The sequence below is a fragment of the Cyprinus carpio genome, chromosome B2, assembly GCF_018340385.1.
Source record: "Cyprinus carpio isolate SPL01 chromosome B2, ASM1834038v1, whole genome shotgun sequence".
Lineage (NCBI taxonomy): Eukaryota > Metazoa > Chordata > Actinopteri > Cypriniformes > Cyprinidae > Cyprinus > Cyprinus carpio.
Window position 1 is genome coordinate 26,938,651 of NC_056598.1, and position 15,421 is coordinate 26,954,071.

Consider the following 15,421-nt stretch of genomic DNA (forward strand, 5'->3'; position numbering starts at 1 on the left):
TATTCTTTATAAAAGTTAAGTCAAGCACACACCCCTAAAATGGCTCGCTCTAACATGCCCCCACATGTCTACATCACGATGTGCGAAGATTTGCATTACGCTGGCCAAATGTTCACAAAGTAAGGTTTAACTTTTATTCTCGCAGTTGCCGTCGGCGACATGTTGTGGAGACGCTGTTTAGTTGTGAAAGCGAAAATACTTTGTTTGGCCTTCCAAAAGAGGACACAAATAGAAATCAGTGGTTAAGTTGTATTTATAACACTGTTTCAGAACAGTTCAACCCATTCAGATGTGTGCAGTGCATTTTATGGAGGACTGTTTCCTGATCCTGGGAGAAGACTTCAATGCCGGCTGACTCACCGTCTGTAAGTACATTTACATATGTAAAGGATTTGCCACTGATGATTCAAATGCGAGTTTTCAGCAGTGTAGAATAGCGGTTCTCAATTCCAGTCCCCATTCCCCCCTGCTCTGCACATTTTGTATGTTTCTCTTATCGCTTCAGATGTTTGTTTTATTCGAACTTAAGTGCCCTGCGAAGTGGACATCACAGGATATTCCGCCATGATTCCAGTTCGAAGCGAACGTTTATGTTCCATTCAAAGTGCACTGAAATAAACCTGAAAACTTGAAATAGCATCATATGACCCCTTTAATGACAAAATGTTCATTTTGAGGTGGAATATCCTTTTAATTATTTAATGCATAAGTGAGTCATTAAAACAAGTTTTTTATGACAGCGACATCCATTCAATCTTGATCTAAAACTGATTGACTAACTGGAGTTGCATTGGTCTGTTAGATCATTTTAAAACATCAAACAGCCTTCAATTTATAGGTTATAACTGCATCTGTCTCAGATGTAGACTAGTGAAGATTTATTTTAATGCAGATCTCACACGTTAACCAAATGTGCTCTATTATTGGCCAATATTTAAGTGTTTGTGCAGCATGCATGACAGGGAGGCACCCGCGCGATCGCTTGTATTTTTCCACATAATGAAGCAACTTAAAATCAGTTCAAAAAATAAATAAATAAATTTGTATATAAGATAAATATAGTAAATATTTACTAAATTAGATAAATTCCGCTTTCAGAACAGTCACATCCGTAACATTGATTTTTCCTCTGAAACACAAAAACAAGAAGTTTTGTGAATGGCCAACTCTTCTCCATTCAGCGGATATTGTTGCTTCTGGTTTGTGCATTGTAAATCACAGAAAGTCTACAAATATGTTGTCTCCCAGAAACTTTTTTTGTCACGTCCATAACGCATGTGTATTTCCCTCATCTAAAATATAAAACACGTTTATTGATGGATACTTTTATGGTGTCTGGACTCTATTTTTAGGGGTTTATAAAAATAAAAAGAGATGGTTCAATAAATTGGTAACGAATATATTTTATGAAAATTTATATTTCAGGTTTTGACTGCGAATGTCACGTCCGTAATGCTGGAATTGCCCTTTTTTAAGAATTAACCCTCTGGGGCAGACTAATGCAAATATGCGTTTTGAGGCATTTTCTCCTGATAACACCAAAAAGAACTTAAATTTCACTTTCAGTTTTGATCGTACAGACAAGAGCAATACATCAATCGAATGTGTAAAGGGTCTACTTTTATTTGTATCCACACATAATAACAACAAAACTTTGTGCATTTATAAAATAAAGAAAAGAAACAGGGATCGATGTCTGCAGCCTCGGTCTGCGGTGATCCTTCATTTAGAAACACGTCATTAAAATGAACTGTAACTCAGTGAATACTCAACGAAGAGACATGAGAGACAGATCTATAGAAAGCTTAAACTAAGCTTTTAACTTTTAAAACTTTTAAACTAAGCAAGTGCTACCAAAAACAAATATTCTGTGATAATGTAATCCATATGAAAACAATGCGATGTCTGACTTTCACGTCTCCCCTCATTATAGCTAATGCGACCACGCCCACGAATTCAACGCAGAAAAGACTTGCTGTGACAAATAAGAAAGAATTCACCTCAAGAACCTTTGGATTATTGATGCAGCGGCTTGATCAAGCAGAGATCCTAAACATGAGTAAGTGTTTTTTTTTTATTATCCTACTTGTATTAGTTTTCACGTGACCTGTACACATTTTACTAGTTAGACTTTTTTCAAACTATAATTCCTGACTAAATGTATAATCAAGTGAAACATTATAAAGTTTCATTCACAGCATTTAAATGTCTCACCATGCCAGGATGTTTTTTTTATGTTATATAACATAAACAGCAATACGATATAAAAAATATTGTTGCTAGCGTAATATCAGTAAGAATGGTTAGACAAAACTTTACTAAGATAGGCTATTCTCTGTTCACGAATATAGCCAAATATGTTTATAACTATATATATTGTATAGGCCTACATACAAAACATGCTTGTGTTTATGAATGTAACTAAGCTTCTGTTCATAAATATCTACTCTGGTGTACGCATTTTGAATGTGTTATACCCGGGATCCTCTGAGGTGTAAATGTATCAAGTAAGCTGTAAATATCACTGATAATATCTGTGCTATGTGGTAACTGTGTTCTTTTTTTTCTATAAATTAGTACTAGTATCAGTGACCATCACAATAATGTTAATAATGTAGTTTAAAAAAAAATTATTTTGTCCTCAGAGTCTTTCTTGTAACTCTTCTCTCTCAGTCTCACACCTGACTGAAAGGCTCATTATGCAGCTCATTATGTGGGTCTTTGTCTTCTCAGCTGTGAATCACAGCATTATGCATGATAGTTGACGACTTCTCGCATATACATTTCCAACACAATATGTGTCTTAAAAAATGTAAATCAATATATTGTTTTTCATGAGTAATCAAGATGATTTTCACATCATTTTGAAGCAAAAACTCTTAGGCTTCAAAATCTGTTCTCAAAAGTCTTGTGAACAAATGTTCTCTAGGTGTTTTATGAGCTTATTTCGGTGACTTCAAAATTTTAGTTTTTCACAAACCACGCATAAACATCACTTTCTCAAAAACACAATCATGTACATACATGCTGCTCACATATTATTGTAGCCCAGTTTGTGCTGATTACAGTGTTATTAGACTTTAGCCATTTATATTTTTATAAGCAACTGAAAAAAACACAAATGTCAGGGCATGTCAAAACTTCTCTAGGCCAAACTTCTCAAGTTGTTAAAGTTCTACAGTTAACATTTGGGCTATGTCAGTCTTTGTTTTGATACACTATTATGTTGAAGGCCTACAGAGAAAATATTGTTGTATCTTTAAGCAGTTGCACTTGTTCTGAATGCAATTTCTTGTAGTAGTTCTACAGAGAAAAATTTAAAATGCACTTGACCTAAATGCCCTTTGTTTTTATGAGAGAACATTTAAGTAGACATGTAAATTATTATTTAATGTACACGAGTGGGGTCAAGTTAAACATTTTAGTTTGAATTTTATTTTATACTGTGCATTGTTGCAATGTGCTAAATAAATATTTGCATAATTTGTAATTGATTTATTCTTTGAAACTTTAATATTAATTTATGCAATTGCAATGCCTTGATTTTAGTAAAGTTAGTACACAGTCATAGCCATACTAATAATTGGAATAATTTCTTTCGGTGTTTCGGTTTTCGGCCTTGTTTTCCTCTTTTTCAGTTTTCGGTTTCGGCCAAGAATTTTTTATTTCGGCGCATCCCTAATTTTTTGTTGTCGAAATAGCACTAAAATCTAAAATGCAAGCCTCTTAATTAACTTCTTGTTTATTGAACTTTAGTAAAAAAAAAAAAAAAAAAAAAATTAATAATAATCATAATATCACATTTGTGATCATGATCATTTTTGGAGAAAAACGGCACTCTTAGTGTGAAATTTAACTATATGAAGTGGTATAATTATATACATTTTCTGCCCCATGTCTTAATTTGTGATCATTCTAAATGCTTTTTAATAGACTGAATCATGCAGTGAAAGAACGCACTCTAAATGCGCACGTGCAGTAGTCTAGACTTCATCACGTAATGTATGCCTGCACTCTGTTGGTTTTGCTTGGTTTTTGCAAAGTACTCGATAATGTCAAATAGCACATTGTTAAAAAACAATTATGATATTAGCACAGACGTTATACATCGCACACCCCTTGTTTGGATCCTGATTTCCCTACCTTGGATCTCTCCCTGTGGATCTTTGTAAAACCATTTGAATGCAGCCTCATGGGTAATGGGAAGAGCTGTGGGTTTGTGACCAATCTTAGTTGCCAAACGCTCATCGTCCACACCGCCATCCTGCAGGTATGCCACCATTTTCTCGGCTTCCTGTTACAATTTGGAAAAATAGGACGTGAACTTCGTCTACTGTTCAAACATTCATTCTTCACAGCAGCATTAGAATGCAGCTGACAGACTTTAGAGTAGTTCTGCTGTGCATTTATCATTTTTAACTTATAATTTAGGCACCAGCTTAATATTCAGATGCAACCACTGCTGTACAGTAAACAGCCATTCAAACCTGCTCAAAGTGCTTGAGTCCCTCATCCTCATCCATGTCAGAGGGCAGGGCAGAGGGCCGACTGATAAGACCCACAATGCCCGTGGAGTGGGGGAGAGCAGGAGCCAAAGCCACTTGTTGGGTTTGAGTGGGTACCGACTGAATGGGCAGCACTGAAGGTGTCGGGACCGGAAGAAGAAGCAGGTTTTAACTATATATATATATATACACACACACACACACACATATATACACGTGCATGTATGTATTTAAGAAAAATATGTTGTTTATATATTAAATATATTTATATATAATATAAAATACAATATTAAATGTATATACATATTTGAAAAATATATACTGTGTATTTGTATATACATAATAAATAAACAGTACATATAGTTATATTATATAAACAAAAACATTTATTTTGGATGCGATTAATCATTTGACAGCACTAGTAAATATTCATTCATGCGATTATTACCTGGGAGTGTGTTTGGGACATGGGGTATGGAAATGGCCTCCACAATGCTATTTGGTAGGGTTGTGTGTAGTGGTGCTTTACTGAGTTCAGGTCTGAGTTCTGGTACCGACGTTCTCTCCAATGGTCTCTCACTTTCTACAGCCTGCTCCAGGTGCACAGATGGAATTGGAGCTGGGGTTACAGCCTTGGGAGGTGTTACCACTGCTGGAAACGGTACAGCAACTGGCGATGGCTCTTCCGATTTACTGCCTCTGTAAACCAAAAAATAAATGTTTGATTAAAAACAGTGACAGATGACTGTTAAAGGGCTGTTGAGACACTAGCTGACATTGTATAAGACTGAAGACTTAAAAATGGGAAAAAGACAGTTTCTTGAGCAGCATATTAGAATGATTTCTGAAGGAACATGTGACACTGAAGACTGGAGTAATGATGCTGAAAATTCAGCTTTTCCATCATCAGAATAAAATACATTTGACAAAATATTCAAAAAGAAAACAGTTGTTTTCAATTGTAATAACATTTCACAATATTACTCTTTTTACGGTATTTTTGATCAAATAAATGGAGCCTTGATGAGGCTTCTTTCAAAAATACTTTAAACAACAACTGAACAACTTGAAGGCCGCCCCGATGAGACTGCCTTCTCACCTTCATTTTGATCACTCTCATGTCTTCCTTCTGTGTCAGTATCTTTGGTTTGTTCTGATTCACTGTCATCTTTTTCTGTGCATTCTTCATTCTCCTCCATTGGCCGGAAGTCCAGCTCCGCCTCTTCCAGGATCGGCTCCTTAGGAGCTTTCTAATTTAGCAGTTAGGAAAATTCACACATCAAAACACATTCATTTGGACAGACATCCTCACTTATTACTCAGTAATATAGAATGAAAAATCAAAGATCAAGAACTCACTTCCAACGCCCTCACCTTAAGTGAGAGGAAGGCCCCAGAGGAGTCAAATGTCCCGGTCTCCTCCTCTGCATCTTCCAGACACCATTCTGGCAAACTGTCTCTTTCCTCTTCTAAGCTCCCGCTGCCTGACCGAGCCCTTCGGTAACTGCCATCTTCACCCCTTGAGTCGAAAGGCAAGCGCCGACGTTGATCCGGGTGTTCCCGCCACCCTGCTGATCGCGGACCGTCTGCAAATGAGGAATTTGTTTGGATCACAAAACTTTCAAATTAAGTAAACAAAGTTCTTGAGGAAAATAAAAATGGTGTGCAATATACCTGGACTTGGTGGACACCATCGTTCATTATCCCGACGAGAACCTGCAAGCCTCCAGCCCCCGTCATCATCCTCACCATTCTGCTCATCTCGAAACGTGCGCCAGTTGTCACTCTCTGAGCGAATAAACTCGTGCTTTCGAGTGTTCCCTGCACCAGAATCCTCATAGTTTGCCCGTACTTTTTGGAAGAAAAAAGAACAAGTAGTACACATTGAGTATTTGAAGCATTTATGATGGACTCAAAGCTCAAGAAGAATGCCTTGCATTTATTATACACTACTGTTGAAAAGTTTGGGCTCAGTATGTTTTTTTTTAGTGTTCAGACAGAAGTCTCTTATTCTCATTGTGTAAAGTAAGAATACAGTAAAAAACTGAAATTTTACTGAAATTCTACTACTTTAAAATGTAATGTAAAGCTCATGTAAAGCCGAGTTTTCTGCAGCCACCACTCCTGCTCCAGTGTCACATGATCCTTCAAAATCAAAATCATTCTAATATGCTGATTTGAGGCTCAAGAAATATTTTGCATCATCAATGTTGAAAACAATCAAGTTGTTTACTATATTCGTGGAAACAGTGATACATTTTTGATAAAAAAATAAATAAAAACAGCATTTATTTAGAACAAAAATATTTTGTAACAATGTAAAACTTTTACTGACACTTTTGATCACTTGAATGCATCCTTGCTAAACAAGTATTCATTTCTTTAACTTGCTAACTTCCAGACTTACTTTAAACAGTCATGTACATTGTATATGTCTGTTAACAAAGAGAAGCACTTACTGTGATTGAGAGGAAAATGGGCTGGAGCTCCATCTATGGACAAAGAGATTCAGTTGGTTCAGTGGCGACAAAAAATGCGATGTATACATCATGTCACACTTTGTAGGGGAAAGTGGGGTCAGATGCGTCACTTTTTCATCACACAACGAGATTTTGCATATAGAAAGTGCTCATCACTTTTTTCATGCAATCTCTCGATCACAGGCAGCTGTATACGACCCCTTCTAAGTACACGGTGACACATCTTATCCCACGCTTACTTATATCTTAAAAATCTAGCAAACTAACCTGGATCTTTTCGACCTGGCTTTTCAAACCTTCTGTCTCCCCTGGGTAAGAAAGAGAAAAATGTGTTATCAGGTTATCCCAAACCAAATGTACAAAATGCAGACAACTAATACACTTAATTTATGCCTTTTTTTTTATTTTAGATCAATATCTGGGCTATTATAACTTTTCTTTTTTTCGGCACTCAAGGCCCAGATATAATTCAAGTAAAATCCAAGAACTAGTGTGACATTATCTCGAACAAAATCAGGCCAAAACAAAGTTTGTTTGGTGATTGGTTCAAGAAACTTTCTAGACAGGTTTGCTCTGGTAAGTAAACACCTTCAAACTTCCACTGGTCTGTGGCGATTACCTAATAGGACGGCGTGCTCGGTCTGTTTGACATGGAAATCTTATCCAATTCGTTTCTATTCTGTTCAGTGCATTGAGATCATACATGAGTAAAACATGAACACTGGAGAAGTGCTTTTACAGCAGAAATGGGAGTAATTCTCATTCTAATATTAATTTTGGAGCGCTGAATTGCAGTGCCCATCCACAACTCTATGACCAGATGCTGTCTTTATTATTTTTGTTGTGAGTTTATTTTGTTACTGAGAGGACAGGCTGCATCAAGACATTTGCTGACAGTATACCACTGCAAAGGTCTCTGAACCTTTTTTTTAACCCTAAGCATAGAACAAATGAAGAACTTGGCCGTAAGCATAGCGAGACATTTATTCTGCATGTTACCTACCAACATTCTGTAGCATGCTGTAGATTCGCAAACTGCTTACAGACAGTTTGTGCTGCAGGTGCAATTCATTTTGAATACCTTTCCTCCCAACTCTGGGAGCGATGCATCTCTTTTCCTCCACGGCCAAAACCTCCCTCCACATCATCAAAACTTCTTTGGTAAAACCCTCCATCTCCTCTGCCTCTCCCTGTCAAGCAAACAAGAAAAGGGCTCATGAGCACATGCACCTTTGCTCACCTTAATTCTGCATGGGACTACATAGGAAGTAAAATGTTGCACTTGGTGACAAAAGTCTGCACTCTGCTCTGGTTTAACAGAAAGTGCAGTATTTCCGCTGCTATAAACGTATTTAGTTACTGCATGTCTTTTGAGCAGAAAAAAAGGAAAGTCTGTGGTTGCAACACAGCTAACCTCGCCCTCGTGAAGAACTTCGGCCTCTGGGTGCCCCTGCCACCGTCCCACCACCCCTTCCTGTCAGACGGAGTACTGCTGCACTGTTTACAGACATGGAGAAATTTCTCTGTGGAGACAGACACACATGCAGAGGAACGTAAGGGCCAATACATACATAGCTGCAAGCTCAGCAAGGGGTTGCGTGAGAGCAAGCTGGCAAGTGGGCGTACATTCCTTATCCATTTCGACCACAGCATGTGACAAAACGAGAAGATGACATATGCAAAAAACACAAATGCCACTACATGAATACGTAGGCACAGCTTTTCATTGAAGTTTAACCCAACTTCAGTTTCACAGAGAATAGAGAGCTGCTGGAGAAAGCACCTCTTTGACATTTCTAATCCATGTGCAAGTCTTCTGAGTAAACAGGTCAAATTCTCACCTGTTCCTCCTCTGTAAATGGGACTAATGCCAAAGGTAGCAGGGGCTCTTCTTGTAAAATAGGTAGAAACTCCTTATCATGAAGATCTACCGGAATCTAAAGGGGGAGAAATGTTCGGAAACATTTAAATCTGAATATGTATTCTGAACAAGATATTTTAAGGTACATGATACTGACAAAAAATTTGTCCTTACCACGTTATCCTTTATATAAAGTGCTAGCATCTCTTCTCTCCCGTAGCGATAGTCTGCGAGTTTATACTTTGGCAATGCAGGTGAGAGCGGAGGGGAGGCCACACTGCTGCTACCCACTCCACCAGACAGGGCACGGAGCCTGGGACACAGCCGAGAGAAACCATGCTACGTCGTCATCATATCATCAGACATGTCATTAAACACAAATATTGTATGCATACTTCTATCATTAAGAATCAGTCATTTTATAATAACATAATATAATTATAAATTGTATATTTCAGTACTTAATAGCAATTAATCTAACCTAACATTAAAATTTGTAATCATAAATATTTTTTTTACACTGAAATTCCAAATTAATGTAGAAACAACAAAGACAGCATATTTTTCATATTTCTTTAATGCCACTATTGTAGTGAGTAAATATAGCCATTTAACATTACAGTAAGATTGGTGCCATCATTTTTAACATTTAACAGGGCTAAAGTGTTAACTAATTAAATAAAATGATCACTTTTAATTTGAGTGAACTTAAAAAAAAAAAAAAAAATGTTCACAATGAGAGATGCAAGTATACAAATATGCCAAGAGGGTTTAAAAGCAGAAATACGTTTTCTGGTAGGGCTGTGCAAAAAATCGAACATGAAAAACAACCGCAGACTTGGCAACACTGGTTCAGGTGGAGTGGCATTTACTACACAGAGCCGTAGTCCACCGACAAGCTACACAAAATCGCTTTCAAAATCGACAAAGAATCGCCTGTGATTTTAAAATTGATTTTGTGTAGATTGTCAGTGAATTATGGCTCTGTGTAGTAAATGCCAACCAGTGTTGCCAAGTCTGCGGTTGTTTTTCATGTCTGCGGGTTGAAGCGACCCCAATACCAATAACGTGATATTTAGCCCCTAAAATGTGAATATTACAAAGGGGAACCCTGCCAAAAACGTGTACTTTTATCGCCCGGAACGAAACGCGATTGGACTAGTTTTGAGAAGCAATTGGGCAGGTTTTGTTTTGAAAACCTGGCAATCCTGATCTGAACGCACGTGCTGGAGATATACTACTAATCATAGGAGCTCCTTTACTAAGGAGATGCGCATGAAAATCGCATTCGATTTTTTGCAAAGCCCTATTTTCTGGGTTAAAACTATTTTCTGTGTAATTGACAGCATGCCACAGATGACGTCCACAGAGCTTAATTTCATTTTGTATAATCACTAAACTTTCATTAACAGATATGACAGGCTCTCAAAAGTAATCCTGACTAATTCAGTGTACATAATAAGACTGAACATTTATGACATGTCTTTACAAAAAACTATTTACAAGCCTACATCAGACCCTTGATGCTTGTGAACAACACTCACCATTCTGGTCCGAAGTTAAGTGTCTGGGTTTCTGCCATTTTCCTTGAAAGTCTGAAGAAAATTAAAGACTCTATTAACAGCTCAGCACAAAAATATAAATCGACTTCAGAAAAAAAAAAAAAAAAAACAGAACATTCAAAGAATGAATAAACAGCAAATACACTGAAATTGGCATTTATGGTTTACATGCGTGCATACAGGATTGTACATTTAACTACTGTTTAAAAAGTGAAAACGTTAATCACAAATGACAACTTATAGTTAAAGGGGTCATATGACGTTGCTAAAAAGAACATTATTTTGTGTATTTGGTGTAATGCAATGCGTTTATGTGGTTTAAGGTAAAAAAATAAAAATAAAAAAAAACATTTTTCCACATATTGTATATAAGTTTTTCTCCTCTATGCCCTGCCTTTCTGAAACGCATCGATTTTTACAAAGCTCATTGTTCTGAAATGCGAGGTATACACTGATTGGCCAGCTATCCAGTGCGTTATGATCGGACGAATGCCTCAAGCTGTGACGGAAATGTTACGCCCCTTAACATACTGCGTTGCCCTGTGTCCTGGACCGACAAGACAAAAACAATAAAACCCATTATAAATGAGGCATTTGTTGCATCCAGTGGGGACAAAATTACGGATTATAATAATTTATACTGTCTTTTTACGCGTTGTGTTGAGTATCCCACTGCGTAAACATGAAACCATGTCTGCATTAGCAATCGGAGAAACGACAAGTGCTACTCTACACTGCTCAAAACTCCCGTTTGAATCGTCAGTGGAAAATCCTTTACATATGAAAATGTACTTACAGGCTGTGAGTCAGAAGCGCCAGACTGTCCTTGCAAAAGTTGGAATTGCCCCGCTTTATAGAAACAGACTTATATTTATTGTCGGCTACTCTCACAGGAAACAGTCCTTGTCCTCCGCAAAATGCGCTGCACACATCTGAATATTTGGGTTGAACTGTTCCGGAACAGTGCTGTAAATACAACTTTACCACTGATTTCTAGTTGTATCATCATTTGGAAGACCAAACAAAGTAGTTTCGCTTTCACAACGAAACACAGCATCTCAACAACATGGCGCCAGCGGCGAAAATCATAGTTGCGCCTTCTTTTTTTGTGTGAACATTTGGGTGGTGTTATGCAAATCTTCCCACATCGTGACGTAGACATGTGGGGGCATGTTAGAATGAGCCGTTTTAGGAGGGCGTGGTTGACAACTTTTATAAAGAATATCTCTTTGGATTTAAGACTTTAGTCTTTGCAACTTTACAGATCTTCTTTATGCACCAAGAGCTTGTAACACTCCAAAGAAAAAAGGAAAAATTTAAATCCCATCATATGACCCCTTTAAATGCATGCAATTTACTGAAAATCTTCATATATTTCTGTCTTATTTGCAACCAATACGTAAAATAATCTTTGTGCGATGAGTGTGAGAGGAGTTCATGATGTGAGAACTACACCTACATTGAAAAAGAGGACAAATTATTATTAAAAAAAAAAAAAAAAAAACTAACACACAAAGCATCAATACTGAACTCTGCACTGGTACAACTCAGGATGTCCAAAAAAATAACATGTACATAACTTTTTGGGACATCCCCTTTGAGTTGCGATTGCAAATACAGACGCCCAATGCAAATACTCACTACCGCTTATGAAAATACACAGGCGGATCGATTACCTTGTAGTGACACCGTTCGCTCAAACACAGATGATGCTATCAAAGCAAACACCTTCACAAAGCATGTGCACGATTTATTCAGTTTTAAGGTCCCAGGTAAGTATAATAAAATATATACACAAAATGCGACAAGTAAACCAACAAGTTTTCGTACATCTTTACAGCGTACACATTGGCAGTAATGGATTTTTTTCCAGCATATTCTAGAGGTGACCCCCATCCATTCGGCACCTTACTGTGACAAGAGCTATTTTAGGAACTCTCCCAATTAGGAAGGGCATTCTCAGACATCTATGCAACCCACGGCTTCCCTTGCCCACTATGTAATGCAACTAACTTTTTTCAAATTTGATTTGAACTGATCACATGTACAAAATGCATATTGCAGAGGAATCTTGTCAGACCTGTCCAACAAGACGCATTTAACCTCAAGAAAAAAAAAGGAGAGATCTTTACATTTTATTTGTCTTATTCTCTACACATCCACATTACGTAGATGGCATAATGTCCATACAAAACAAACAGGAGCGACTAGCAGCTGCAGGGTTTTAAACCACGTGCGCAGCCGAATGAAGCAATCCGATCCAGATTACACACGTTCCGCATAAAAAAAAATAAAAAAATCAATAATCAGTTTATCTGATAGATCCCACCAAATCATGCAATTATAAGGTTACATCAGGTTAAAAACAGGCATGCACAGTTCAAGTATTTAACACCAGTCAGGCAGGGGAAAAGGCAGCAGTTAAACACAAAACTCAAGTTAATAAAGCTAGTTTTGGTTGAAAACCAGGTCAACAGATTGAAGTTTTAGCACAATTGCCATTGTACAGCCTGTTTTGAAATTTCACAGATTTAATACGCATTAAATTATCGATTTTTACCGCTGTAATATGAGACACTTTTATGTAAACTGTCAACATCAGACGTTGCTTGACCAGTCAAGGTTAGTTTATTTGACCATGTGTAACGTAATTGATCTGTGTCGTGGCCTAACATGTTTTTATTCCCGCAAACCTCAAAAGTAAAGACCGATAAATGTCAGTTTAAGGTTTCAATGACCACGTCCCTGTCGGTGCATGCCTTCATACACCCTGTAAGCACTGCAGTCTACCATCTAGATGAAGAAAACGACAATAAATCCGTTTACATGTAATATGAACTACTGAACTGACTGCTACAGATGCCATGTAACGTTACCCGTTTAAAGAAGAGTTTAATAAAGGTAAAATATCCTAGCCTGGCTATCGCTGGACATTTAACTTTCTGACTTCCAACTCCTAAGTTATCAACTTTAAACCAGCGCACGCACCGCTGAGAAATGTACGAACTTTCAAATACTGTCGGTATAAATGTCGACAGGAGCGCAGAAGCACATCGAAGTAAGGGTGTGAGTGAGTTGACACGAGTTTTAATCCGTGCGGCCTGTGGTCACTGTCTCCAGCCACACCGCGTTCCACTACAGCTGCCTACGGATCGCTGATAGCATCATCAGCGGTAGGCCGGTCTAATCGAGCCCGGTGCTTCCAGGCCTAACAACCATGCGGGCTAGAATAGCGTCGGTCCGCTAAACTGGGGCGGGTCTATGTTACTGAGAGTTAGCGTAGGATTAGTTAAGTTTTATTTTAGAGCAAAACCATGTACGCCGGGCCCGCTGTCTTACCTCTGCTTTTACTGACAGCGCTGAGTTTGTGTGCGAGTGGCGTCTCTCGTTTCGTATCCACAAGATGGCTGAATCTGGGTCACATGACAACACGTTTGCTGAAAATTGCCCGGATGAGGGCGAGCGTGCTGACAGCAGCAGTTCCCAAGCGCGCGCTCGCGCCCCCAAACATACATAAAGCATACACAGACTGCAGATGGTACTTTAAAATTACACAAATCTGTCAATCATTACATTTTCTCATGTTTTTCTTTTTTTTTTAATAAATGACCATTCGTATTGGTCTTCCCTAGAATTAGGCTATTTACATAAATGTATTATACTAATTTAAATAAATAATAAAAATGTGCACATTTGTATTCCATATTTTTATAAATAGCCTATTCATATAAATAGCCTATATATTTGCTCTTGTATTTATTTTTATTTTTTCATATTCATATTAATAACCTACAAGTTTATGTAGCCTATTTTGTTTTAAGTTGTTGTTCTTAAAAAGCCTAAAACCTCACCCAAATCTTAGCCCTAATCCTTAATGACCAGTTTTTACTTTTTTCTTTTTCTTTTTTTTTTATAGTGAATATGATTATCTGTTACATCACTAAAGGAGGTTTTGTGGGATTTAAACAAACCTCTAGTAATTAAAAAAAAAAAAAAAGTTATTTCATGATGTTATATTATTTTATTTTATCCAATTGTTCCCCAAAGGTAGCTAGGCCTGTTGGCAGGTTATCAAACATACACATGTGCAGTACAATAAAGGTATTAATAGGAAGGGAAGTTGTCTTGTTTACATTGTTGAGTTTTGAGTTTTATTCTAAATGATTAAAAATGTACTCTGATGGAATGCAACAATTACATTTGCCATTTTTGCTTTACAAATATTGTGTTTATGCTATTCTATGCATTTAAGATGTTAAACATGATTTATTTTTGTCTGCAAAACAAGAAAAAAACATAATATTAAATCATGATTATTTAATCAATAAACATCATAATTCTTTTTCTCTCTTCTTCTAGAGCATCGACGAATGGAGTTACCGCCATAACTCTTATCCTAACCCACAATCATCTGCATCTAATTACAAGCACATGAACAGACAAATGCTGTTTCATGCAACAATGTAATTCTGAGAAATTACATTACAGAATATTGCACTTTAAAGTACCTATATTGTGTGGGTTATGTGCTGCCTCTGAAACAGTCCAAACAAAAAGCAAATAATCTCTATATCCTCGAACTGTACAGTGATCCTCTTTGGCTCCAATACAAGTGAAGACTTGTGTTCATATGACTGTTTTTCACTGTTTATATGTTGCCTGATAATTGCCTGTAAATCCATGTTTATATATTTTTTAAATAATTTTTCTATTTATTTCTAATTAAGATGAGGTTAGTTTTTTTATACAGATTAATGTGTAAGGAAAGTGTACACTGAAAAATGTTATGTAATTAGTCTGTAAAAATGCATGAAATAAAATGATTTTTTTCAACTATTCTAAACATTTTGATAAATGCAGATTATATATAGATTACTGTATAAGGAAAGTGTACACTTAAAAATGTTATGTAATTAGTCTATTAAAATACATGAAATAAAATGAAAAAAAGAATAATATTCAAAAAATTTTGATAAATGCAGATTATATATATAGATTACTGTATAAGAAAAG

General features: G+C 36.8%; 1 protein-coding gene across 1 annotated transcript in view; it reads right to left on the reverse strand.

The window, feature by feature from the left end:
- The window catches only part of LOC109065613 (GRB10-interacting GYF protein 2-like), a 28,206-nt gene extending 14,309 nt beyond the window's left edge, over nucleotides 1–13,897 (reverse strand). The window contains exons 1-14 of the mRNA XM_042718950.1: nucleotides 13,748–13,897; nucleotides 10,391–10,441; nucleotides 9,021–9,159; nucleotides 8,827–8,922; nucleotides 8,400–8,508; nucleotides 8,067–8,175; nucleotides 7,253–7,293; nucleotides 6,965–6,997; nucleotides 6,180–6,356; nucleotides 5,865–6,091; nucleotides 5,605–5,755; nucleotides 4,954–5,202; nucleotides 4,488–4,663; nucleotides 4,144–4,294 (exon numbers count right to left, since the gene is read on the reverse strand). Of these exons, the coding sequence (XP_042574884.1) occupies nucleotides 4,144–4,294; nucleotides 4,488–4,663; nucleotides 4,954–5,202; nucleotides 5,605–5,755; nucleotides 5,865–6,091; nucleotides 6,180–6,356; nucleotides 6,965–6,997; nucleotides 7,253–7,293; nucleotides 8,067–8,175; nucleotides 8,400–8,508; nucleotides 8,827–8,922; nucleotides 9,021–9,159; nucleotides 10,391–10,428 (1,696 nt within the window). The 5' untranslated portion in view covers nucleotides 10,429–10,441; nucleotides 13,748–13,897. The remainder of the gene's footprint in view (nucleotides 1–4,143; nucleotides 4,295–4,487; nucleotides 4,664–4,953; nucleotides 5,203–5,604; nucleotides 5,756–5,864; nucleotides 6,092–6,179; nucleotides 6,357–6,964; nucleotides 6,998–7,252; nucleotides 7,294–8,066; nucleotides 8,176–8,399; nucleotides 8,509–8,826; nucleotides 8,923–9,020; nucleotides 9,160–10,390; nucleotides 10,442–13,747) is intronic.
- Between the last annotated feature and the right edge of the window lie 1,524 nt (nucleotides 13,898–15,421).